This window comes from Podarcis pityusensis (assembly GCF_964106645.2).
Source record: "Podarcis pityusensis genome assembly, chromosome: 7".
Classification (NCBI taxonomy): Eukaryota; Metazoa; Chordata; class Lepidosauria; order Squamata; family Lacertidae; genus Podarcis; species Podarcis pityusensis.
In genome coordinates this window covers 7401330-7413551 of record NC_138031.1, presented here as the reverse complement: position 1 = coordinate 7413551, position 12222 = coordinate 7401330, and the positions used below count along the sequence as shown (strand labels likewise).

General features: G+C 40.3%; 1 protein-coding gene across 1 annotated transcript; it reads right to left on the bottom strand.

Annotated features, from left to right (window-relative positions):
- Positions 1-342: 342 nt before the first annotated feature.
- LOC308481062 (mas-related G-protein coupled receptor member H-like) lies at positions 343-7986 on the bottom strand. Its single transcript, XM_081013029.1, is given in 3 exon segments — positions 343-1631; positions 1633-2354; positions 7951-7986. Coding segments are annotated over 2 exon segments (1017 nt in total). The 5' UTR covers positions 2340-2354; positions 7951-7986; the 3' UTR covers positions 343-1321.
- Positions 7987-12222: the final 4236 nt, after the last annotated feature.

The window sequence follows — 12222 nt, the reverse complement described above, 5'->3', positions numbered from 1 at the left end:
ATGCACCAACTGATGCTGAACAGGGTTTGGATCTATTGTAACTTGACACCAGCTTAAATTACACCGATTTTCTTCAGGCCATCTTGTGCATAGGTTTGCTTCATTAGTCAATAAGCAGCACTACTGCTGCTCCTGCTGCTGCTGCTGCTGCTCCTCCTCCTCCATAGAAGTATACAGGCAAACTGCATAAACCCTGATCAGATTGGAAACCATAGGAAGGATACTGAGAAAGCAAATGGCACATGAGTGACAAGGATACTACTACTACTACTAATAATAATAATAATAATTTATTATTTCTACCCCGCCACTCTGGGCAGCTCCCAACAGAATATTAAAAACACAATAAAACATCAAACATGAAAAACTTCCCTAAACAGGGTTGCCTTCAGATGTCTTCTAAAAGTCAGATAGTTGTTTATTTCCTTGACATCTGATGGGAGGGTGTTCCACAGGGCGGGCACCACTTCCGAGAAGGCCCTCTGCCTGGTTCCCTGTAACCTCACTTCTCGCAGGGAGGGAACCAGCAGAGGGCCCTCAGAGCTGGACCTCAGTGTACGGGCTGAACGATGGACGTGGAGATGTTCCTTCAGGTATGCTGGGCAGAGGATGATGAGTGGAGAAGATGCCAGGCCTAGGGAGCTGATATGAGTTTTCATTTCATTTCATTTCACTTTTAATTTGTATACCACTTTTCTATATTGCTATACACAGGAAAGTTTACAAGCTGAAGAAATAACAAAATAGACAGCAAATCTATGACACACCTAATAATAATCTGATCCAATATAGAAAGTCATAATAAAAACATAACTTTAAAATAGACAACCTACACCAAATATAGCAATATTCAATAATCCATTTGAATATAATAGTAAACTTCAAAATTAAATATCAGCAAATAATAATTAAACAGTTTACACTACTACCAAGAAGGCCCTCTGCCTAGTTCCCTGTAGCTTCACTTCTTGCAGTGAGGGAACAGCCTGGAATTGTTGTCATTTATTAATTTATATGCCACCCAATGCCCAGATTAGTTTTGCATTTAAAAAGCAAAATAAGAAGCCCATAGAACGCATTATCCAACTAAATGGAATAAAGTAAAAATAGATGTATATGCCCCTTAATTCCCGTATTAGCTTCTAAGCAAATTGTAAGTGTAAAATCCAATGAGGCAAACATTTTTGAAAATCAACATCCGTAATTAAAATATGCATTGAGTTCTGCAGAAAAACTGGATCTGTGGAAGCTTTTCCAGAAGCGAATATTGCATTTTGTTATCGCTTATGTCATCCCCACAGCATAGCTTACAAGGGGGGATTTAAGAAGTCATCATCATTGAATCTGTCATGGCTGGAGGATTCTGATCCTCTGTGCAATCAGCTTTGTCACTAAATACTCTTTCCAGCACTACCTTCAAGGGTTCTGTGGGTCGATGTTTCTTTCCCCTTCCAATTAGGAGGTAAAGGAATGGATTAACACTGCTTTTGATAATAGCACATGTCATACATATTAGTGGTTCCCATAACATGCTTTGAATGTCAATCAGTTGAAAAGCTAGAAGGGTTATCAGCGCACTAAATGGTACACCGAAAATAAAGAAGAAAAGAAGAGCAAGGAGAGAAGAGCAAGAACTTTCCTCGTGGGCGTCGATGTAAACTGCAGCAGACCTTGGTGAAAAGGATCACAGTACAGATGACTACAACAATTGGGCAAAATACAGAGTTGATCGTGGAAATGACTTGAAAAGTTATGGTAGATTGTATTTGAAAGAAATCAGTTCCGAAGAATAGACTGGACATTGCCCATATTAATGCACAAACAATTGCAGACAGGTGTTCTGGATGGTGGCATCTGTACCAGATTGGGAAGACAACCAAGAGACACTTCTCGACACTGATGGCTGTCAGGAGATATCCGCTCGTGGTATATGTGTAAAAAAGCAGAGCATGCGATATGGAGTCTAGGGAATTAGGATCACTTTTATTCAAAGAGAAAGCGAAAACTACCGCAGAAACAAGGACACAAGTATCAGCAACAGCCAAGTTCAAGATGTAGGTGGTGATGGTGTTCTTCTTAAGAATGAAGCAGAGAAAATAGATGACGATTGCATTCCCCACCAGACCACATATAAATATTATAAGGATGATGAGAATACCAAAGAGCAGTAGGCAGTCTAAGAAGGAAGAAAGCTCAAATTCAAAATCATCTTCTGGGAATGTTGAAGGGCTGAATTTTCCATAGATCCCATCAGTAGTGTGTGTTAAAACAAATGATGTTCCTGTGCTCAGCTCTGTCATGATGAAATCTCTTCCTTTGGATTCTACCTGATTTTTCATTTACTTACACAACTGCTGCAAGCAGAAAGGATGAAGATCATAAGAAATCATCACTAAAGACCAGTTAAAACACATACCTAATGCATAGCAATATATCTTTTTCCTTAACTGAAGTTTCTCCAAGCATACTCTCCAGGGCTTATCCCAAGGCAGTCACTCATAACCCCATTTAGGTCTGCTCACTCAAACCATAATTAAGAACTATTTGGGAGGAATAACAAAATAACATTACACATGAACATAACATATTTAGAACAAAATATATTCAAAGCCCTGAATTGTGGCTTATGAATCTGTGAAAAATAAGAAGCTCAAATTCTTGTGAAAATGAAAATCACATTTGGGTGATTTTCCATGATGTTTTTAACATTTCGAACTGTTTCAAGTTCATTGCATACACTGCCTTGAGCAGTCACATAAAAAGGTAAACATTTGTTTTTTAAAATATTAAAAATAACATTCCCAAATGCCTTCTGAATAATATCTATAGATGGCTTCCTAAGCACGTCTACTCAGAAGTAAGTTTCTTTTTTTAAAAAAAAAATTATTAAGAGTTTAAAACTTATAAAAAGAAGAGAAGGAATTAAACAAAGCAAAACAATACAATACAATACAATACGTAAAAAAAAACAAAAAGCACTGCTCAACAAAACCAAAACCAAAAACAAAAAGAGAAACAATTAAAAACACATCCAATATTTCCATATATTATCTTTCATTTACTTGTTTCAATGACCTCCTCACACCTCCCTTTTTTGTATTCTAGTTCAGTTAGCTATTTCAGCAAATCCTTTCCTTTTTTTTTAATGATATTTATTGAATTTTTTTTAGAATTACAGAAAAGAACACAGCAGAAAAAGAAAAAAGAGAAAACAAAGAGAAAACAAACCACATCAAACAATTACAGATGGGTAGCCGTGTTGGTCTGCCATAGTCAAAATAAAAAAAATCCTTCCAGTAGCACCTTTAAGACCAACTAAGTTAGTTCTTGGTATGAGCTTTCGTGTGCAAGCACACTTCTTCAGATACACTGAAACAGAAGTCATAGAAGGATCTGGCAACTTCTGTTTCAGTGTATCTGAAGAAGTGTGCTTGCACACGAAAGCTCATACCAAGAACTAACTTAGTTGGTCTTAAAGGTGCTACTGGAAGGATTTTTTTTATTTTCACATCAAACAATGTAAATTCAAAAAAACAAAAATACACCACAAACAGATAAAAACAAATCCATCATTCTCGAATCCTCAACTTTCATTACCTTCTTTCTTTGACCTCCTCCTCCTCCCTTTTTTTGTATCCTAGTTATTAATTATCACAGCAAATCCTTTCCATATTTCATAATATTCTGTCATTACATTACCTTAATCTATTTTCATCTTATCTTACTATAAAGAACCTTAAAGCTTAAAACTTAAATCTTATTTTTACCAACTTCTCATAACCATAATATTCTTACCTAATTCTTTAGACATTTTTGCTAGAGCCAAGTAATTTCGTTCCAACATTTTTCTAACATTCATCAATTTTATAAAACAATCCTAGTAATAAAAAGAAATAAATAAAAACAATCCAATCTTCATCCAGCGTCCCTTCCTCCTGGTCCCGGGTTTTGTCAGTCCTCTTTATCCCATTGATCTAGTGCATTAACCTGGTAACCTTATATCCGAGGCCCTTAAGTCTCTTCCATGTCCCTTCCGCAGCTCTTCTTCATATTTTCTTTTCACACATGGGAACTCCAGCTTGGTAATGTTTTTGACCCTTTTCAGCAAATCAGCCCCTTTTCCAAAGTCCAGACTAAACTCCATGTGGTATTTAAAAACATGTTTCAGAATCTCTCCAAGATTAAGAGCCCCCACAGCCCCAAACCTCTCACGGCCCATTGCCAGACTTGGAAAGTCCAAACATCCCTGCATAGGGGGGTCTATCCAACCCCCCATTTCCAAACCAGTCCAAACCTTATCTTTCCAAATCTGGCTTTTTCCAAGTTCATTTGTCAAATCCAAAAGCTCATGTTCCTGCAGGGCCACAGCTCCCTCCATCTCTCGCGCCCAAGATTCAGCAACATCCTCTTCTCTCATCTGTTCTGTCAGGGCACACTCCTGGTTTAATTCCTGGGTGGGCTCCATATAGTTTCCCACTGCCTGTTCAAAAATTCTGACTGCATTAGTCATCAAATCTGTATTCTCATTTAACTGTTCCTGTAGGGCATTTGTTTTACAGAGAGCACACAACAGAGCTTCTGAATACATTGTCCTACAAGGTCACAAGTCTATTTCCCATGATTGTAATCTGTAACAGCTGCAAGCTCCCTGGAATTAGTTACAGTTTCACAGTCTCCCTCTAGGGGAAAAACTTCTATTTGTTCTTTCTTTTAAGGACGAATCTAGCAACCAAGTTTCCTTTTTGAGATATTTTGTCAATATTTGTTCCTTTAAAATGCGAAAGGGAACAGTGGAATCACTATGTTTCTCTTCTTTTAGCTATCTGTCAAAAGCGTTTGTCTCTGGTCAATGAGCTTCAAACGTCAGTCCTGACACCCCGCTCCAGGATCAGGACGGTGGAAAGTTACTTTGCTTTAAACTCACTTCTGCAGGTTTAAACAGTCCGAAAAAGATCCCCCTTCTTCTCCTGCTTCCGAAGGGGGGTTCAACAATTTTAAATGATGAAAGTTAATCTTTTAGAAGCGATTTTCTGAGCTCTAGTTTACATTGTCTTTGCTTTATTCTGTCTACAAAGAAACGGAAGGCTGACTTCCTGTTTAGACCTTCCCGTTTCAGTGCCAAATTGAAGTAAATTTTTAAGTCCAATTCCTTTCTGCTCGCAAGTCCTTATTTAAAGTCCAATTGTCCAAAATTTAAGTACTCACGGGTGATTATTTTAGAAGCCAAATTGTCCCAGGAAAAAGGCAGCGCTCTCCGGCAACGGCTATGCGGCTTCGCTCCACGGAAAAAGCAGTTGACTCTCAGCACCGCACCACTTCCCCCTCTTCACTTCGGAGCCCGTTAGTGGGTTCCTTTGCGGGTTGAGGGGGCGCTAAGGGTGCCCGCCGAGTCCCATGGTCACAGGCTTCATCCGCCTGTGATTTTCCAAAGGGTCCCCGCTTCGCCGTAGCGGAAAAGACCCGTTTCGAGCGGAGCTAGTCCCTCCAGATCAGAGGGAGTCCACCATTGCCGATGGCGCCACCCCGGAAGTCTCTATTTCAGCAAATCCTTTCCATCTTTCTCAGTTTTTGTCCTATAACTTATCCTAACACAATCTAACCTTATTTCCCCCCTTTGGCCCATTAACAATCTATTTTTACTTAATTCTTTATAACATTTCTGCTAAAGCCATATAATTTCATTCCAACCTTTTTCTAACATTCCTTAATTTTACAATATCTCTATAAATAGTCTTTAAACTTTTTCCAATCTTCTTCCACCGACTCTTCACCCTGGTCTCGGATCTTGCCGGTCATTTCCGCCGATTCCATATAGTCCATCAATTTCATCTGTCATTACCCAACGCTTCAATATTTTCAAAAAGCAACCATTCTCTCAGCCAGCAAAAAGCAGATGATTCACAGCAAAATTTAAAGGTCTGGCAGGGCAGGTCATCCTCCTTCTTTAGCATCCATCAATATCTTAAGTTTTACTCGAGGCTTCCTGCCCTGCCAAACAACTCCAGAAGCATCCCTCTGCCACCTCCTGAACCCCTTCATCCCATCCAAAGCTTGCAGTGTTTGACACAAAAGCAACATCCCCAACAGCACAGCAGCCCTCATCCCCACCACAATACCTCAGCCCAACAGTGACAACTTCTGATTTATCCATATTTCCCAATCCCCTTTCTCTTCAATCCAACATCCTTCACAGTTATCCCTAAACAAATTCACATTTTTTGGCAGTCATATCAACCCCCAGATACCTCTCTTTCTCAACCAATGTCAGTACCGCCTCCTGAAACTCTGTCAGGCCCTCCCTCTCCAATTCAGATGGGCCTCTGGTCCTCAAATTCATCCGATCCTCCTCAAATTCAATCATAACGGATGTCAGTTGTCTTTGTATGGATGGGACTCTCCTCTGCAGTTGTATTATTTTAGATTCAGCAGCAAGGGTTTGTACCCTGACTTCATCTGCAGTTTGCCATATCGAAGTAAATTCCTGTGTCATTTTCTGAGTGGTTTCTGAATTGGTATTCACCTTTTGTCCCAAGTTGTTTAAGCTTTCTACAGTTGAATCAATTTCAATACTTGCAACATCCAATTTCACATTTCTCGCATCTATATTCTTATGGAGTTGTTCCAGCGAATCATTTATTTTCAAAAATGCAGCCACTAAGGCCTCCTCTGTCAACATCCCGTCTGTTTTTTCCCTTCCGTTTGCCTTAACACTTGAAGAATTCAAGGTCAATTCCATAGTCTCACACTAAAGAATTCAAGGTCAATTCCAAAGTCTCACGCTTTCTTATCCTGCAGCTGGAAATCCCCTAGCCCAGCTCCTATCAAATAAATTTCAAAAAGCTTCCACTAGGGGAAAACAAGTTGTATTTGTATCGGTCAGTATGTCCTCTTTTAAACACAGTTTCAATAATCCAAAATTTGTTTCAATTTCAGTTACTTATCCTCCTTTTTTAATAAAGTTCAGTAAGATTGTTTCAATTTTCCATTGCTTTACTCCTTTTTAAATGCAGACGAAGACAATTGAAAACAATATATCCCTCTTATACTAGCTGTCACCGAACGTTCTATTCGCTGTCATTGAGCCTTCCAAAGCCCGTCGGTTTTACTGGCAGCCCGTTTCCAGGTTCGGAACGGTGGTATTTTAACTTCCTCACTCACTCGTGCAGGAATATACAGTCCAAAGCCTCCCCCCTCTTCTCCTGCTTCCAAGGGGGGTTTAATATTTTTTACTGATAAGAATTTAGTCCTTTGCAATGGGCTTTCCGAGGCTTTAGCTTGTGGCTTCTTTGCCTCAGTCTTATTTACAAAGAGGGGAGGTGGACTTCCTGTTTTGAACCTCCCCCGTTTCGGTGCCAAATTAAAGCGTTTAAAAATCCAATTCTTCACTCTACTCACGGGTAGTTGCTTTAAGATCAAATTGTCCACAGGAAAAAGTCAGCGCTCTCCGGCAACAGCTATGCAGCTTCGCTTCGTGGAAGAAGCAGTCGATCCAAAGCACTGCGCCGCTCACCCCACATCGCTCCGGATCCCCAAAATCGGGTTTCCCCGCGAGTAGGGGAGGCGCAAAAGGTGCCCGCTGGATCCCACGTTCACAGGCTTCAACCGCCTGTGATTTTTAGTGGGTCTCCCCCTTCGCCGTGGCGGCCAGACCCGAAATTCCATGAGGCAAATTCCTCCCGATCAGAGGAATTCCACCATTGCCGGTGGTGCCAACCCGGAAGTCCTACTCAGAAGTAAGTTTCAATTAACAAGTTCTACTTAACTTGGTGGGAACTTACTATGCATAGTAAGTGCACTTAGGACACTAAACCATAATATCCCAGTCTACTCATGGAAGTCTCATTGAACTAAATAGGACTTAATTTGCAAGTAAGTGGCAATTTGCAAAGCTTATAACTTTTTTAAAAAAAAGTAACACTGGAAAGAGATTAAGTTTTTGGCAATACTCACCCGCTGCAGCTTCAAGAAGAATTAAAAGGGTTTTGGTGAAGCAAAGAAGAGGCACAACTTTCCAAATGCATATGAATTTGACTTCTGGTTACACAATCTTTGCTTACCCCTCCTCAAAGATGCTATCTAGGCCAACTGTTGAGACTGTTTATCAGACTGCAACCCAAGGGAAGCATGTAGGACAGAAGAGAACTTGTGGACACGTTTTGAGATAGTACGATTTGAAGCAAACCTTCCCCAATCTGGTGCCCTCCAGATGTTTTGGACTACAACTCCCATCTGGCTGTGCCGGATGGGACTGTTGGGAGTTGTAGTACAAAACATGGTGGTCACCAAGTTGGAAAAACAAAGTAATAGAAAAGATTATAAAGTAAGGATCTTAATTATGGGTTGGGGGTTGTTCTTTTAATGGAAATTATCTAACTTCATCTGCCATTATATTTGATTTGATGGTCAAACTACTCAGGAAACAATGCCTTTGGAGACCTGGAAACGACAACTAATCCAGAATGCGGCAGAATGGGGACCTGATGATATACAAAGCATGCTATGGATTGGGACTCTGTGGCAGCTTTTTCTTCAAAAGAAAAGTATTATCAAAAACTAAATGATACAATAATTTGTATCTGTGCATACTAAAAGTATCTATGTCAAAAAACTGTATTCAATATATATAGCACCTTTTAAATTAATCCATAAAGCTGGATTGATTAAGCCAAGCCAATACAATGTTTTCTTTACATAAGCATTGTGTTTCAAGATTGTGAATGGGGAGTAGTGATGTACAAGTCTGGTATGCAGGCCTGGCCTGTCTCCAAAGGATGTTACCAAAATACCTTTTATTCCCATTTCAACAAGTTCAATTGGAGTAGGGAAAATCAGGTATACTGTAGGGCCTGTTCTAATGTCACTTGAACCAGCAGAAGTGGGGATATTTGTCACAGTTCTCTCATGCAATGCAATCCTAATCACATTTCATGGGGAGACTCCTTTACGAGTGTGCTTAGAATTGCAGGTTATAGTTAACTCCACTGGAGAGTTTTGTTCTCTAACCTGGAGAGTCTGTTCATGTGAGAAATTGCTGTGTTCACCTTTTTATTGGGAAAAGACACACACTGAAGTTCAAATCACAGTAATGTCCCAGAATATGCCAACTTCTTCTCATTTCTGGCAAGGACCTCATAATTTTCTCTGTCCAGGCATATAGTTTACATATGCAAAATGACTTCACATTAGCTTAATAGGTATTAGTTGGAAGAGAGGAGGCACTGTACAAGCTATCAGCTCCCTAAACATTCATCTGTTGGCTTTTTTTGCCAAACATGTGCAGCTCCCCAAGCATGTAGGTTTGTAGCAGTGCAGTTTTGTGCTGGCAGACATTCAGTCAGACCCCAACTCTTCAGTCAGTTCAGTCCTTTACTGACAGCTCCAAAACATTAAGGCAATTTCACTATATATAGACTTCCCCTGGATCCCTAGTAGAAGGTACAGGCTTCAAATGCAAAGCAAGTACAACTCACAGCATACATACAGCACAGAATTCAGTATTAATTTGCGAAGCAAGCAGGCAATGTACAGCCCCCTCTTAACAGACCTAAGAATGACCACATCCTTGGTCAGTTACCTGGTCACAGTGACCTACTTGGCTGGTTGCCAGGTCAGCGTTCTTCAGACACTAATCACAAGACCTGCAGGTGAAAGATAAGGGAAGCATGTGCACCAGATGGGCAGGGTATAAATAAATTATTATTATTATTATTATTATTATTATTATTATTATTATTATTACTACTACAGCAATTAAAGGAATCTCAACACCATCCTCTGATCAGCTTTCTGACCATAAGGCATGCTCACTGAATCAAAACACAAAAAGACCATATCAAATACTTGTCATCAACTGTTATAGTATTATCTTGAATAGAGTAGCTACACATGGGTTCACTGATTAGTTTATCACATGCCTACCACAAACGGACAGAGCCATCAGATGTCATTGTCTAATCATTGCCTCTCCCTTAGTCAGTTCATTAGGTAGAGTTTGTGACTGTATTTGCCTGGGCTTCACCACCATTTTTGCAACATCCAGCTGGTTCCCTTCAATAGCACCTGCTTCATCCTTGAACATCCTTCCAAGCACATCCTTCAAGAGCTCCCTGGATTGTCTCTCCCAACCAAGTAATATATTATTGGGTCAATGATGCTGTTGAATGGCAAATATAATGAAGAAGAGGAGAGCGGTCAAGAAATCTGTGTGCACCTTTGGTGGCTGACATCTGTGTGAGCTACAGCAGATCTGATGAAGGGGGTCAGCATGGAGCCAAACATAAAGGGAGGGGGGACCCAGAAAGTTCACAATGCTAATGATCATTGGACCCTGATGAAGTAGAAGCGTCATTCCAGAAAGTAGGTCAGACAAAACCCAGAACAAGGATGATACAACAGCAGAAGAATATGCTGGTAGATGCATGAGTAACAGATGAAAGGTACGCCCACAGCCAATCATGAAACACTAAAAGAATTCCTATTCACATTCCCAATGGGCAACCAGCTAATCCAATACTACCATATGAGGAGGGTGGGCAGGCTACTGCATTTAATTGATGAAGCCATTAGCCTAAATAGGGCTATGCCTGCCCTACTCCCATTGGTCCACATGAGACTCACACACACACACACACACACACACACACAATATCATAGATGCCAGGTAGCACCATGCTTTTCACCTTTGCAAGGGGTGCCCCTAGCAAGGGGGGAAACACTCCCATCAAAGCAACAGAGGAGAAAAATCATGCACTTCTCTGAATTTTGCAGTGCAGGTATAGTTCAAAACACATTACATAATGTACACAAAAATATATTCTATGAGAAAGCATGCATTTATAAGCATTTTTAGTTGAAATGAATAGGAAAACATAAGGCAATGCTTATTTTAGGCAGGAAATCTGTACACAACGTGTATTTTAGGGAAACTGAGTACAAAAGTGCAGACAATTTAAATGTGAAATGTTTGTTTCTCTTGTTTTTAAGGGGACAGAAACAGAGTTAGGACTGAGCTATCTTATGAAACTGGCACAGAACAGAAACAGGCTGACGTTGTTCATCCTTATTTGGAAATCATTGCTCTTCAGAAGCTTCTTAGTGCTTTATTATGTGCTGGGAACACATATCTCAGATTCTTTCAATTCCACGTTTCCCGTTTCCCTCAATGACAAAGCAAAGCAAAGGATGAATGGTGATTCTGAAAGCAGTAAGGAGAAATCAAAGCAACATAAGAAGAATAATGGATGTATAACCTAAACAGTTTATGAAGTACAATATTCTAAATGGAATAGCAAAGGTAATGAAGGAAGTGAGAGTGAGCAGTAACGGTCCCATAAAACATTATTGGCTGATCTTGTGAGCTGCAGCACATCTTGGTGAACCTAATCAATGTAGAGACAAGAAGAGCGATGATAAGGGCATTCTTGGTACAGATTATCCTGATAATTGTGGAGAAAACATTCATATGACAAAAGATGGCAAAATAGCTTTGCTCTTCCAGGCAACAAGCCAGAAGTGGGCCAGAGCAGCCATGAAGGCATAGCAGAAATGTATTCTGACTGGGCAAAACAATCCTAGATTGGAAAGCAAGCCAAACTGGGCTGTCCAGTATAAGCAAACCAAAGGAGGTAAATTACTGGCCTCTTTAGTGACAATGATCTTGTTGGTCATTTTTGAGAGTGCTCGGTGCCAAAAAAGGGAGTGACAGAAGCACAAAAGGGAAGAAGTTGAAGTCAACAACAGGCAAGTTCAGCAAGTTAGGCGATCGAGGGAGTACTTTTCTTGGTGCAGATGCACAAGGCATATGTACAGAAACCAGATGGCAATTCCAGTCTTCACCAATGGAAACAGAGGTGGATTTAGGAAAGCACAACCAGTTTGCCAGCACTGGGCATCAAGCCAAGAGGGCACTGTAAGGGGCAAGGATGACTTGGAACAGAAGATGAGAGGCAGAGGGAGCGAAAAATTTTGAGAATTGCCCAGGGCGCCACTGAAATTTTAGACCCCAAAGTCCACCACTGCTAAGAACATGCACATAAAAATGCTGGTGTTGTGGAGGATTGGTAAATAACCACAAGTATTGTCATAGTACCATGTTCTCCATTGTTTCCTCCTCCCTTGAACATAAGGGGAAAGTGGCTTCTCTAAATCATGGTCTTCATGAAATTGCTGGTATTTCACTACAATTTATAATTCATTACAGTGATACCTGAAGGACTTTTCAGG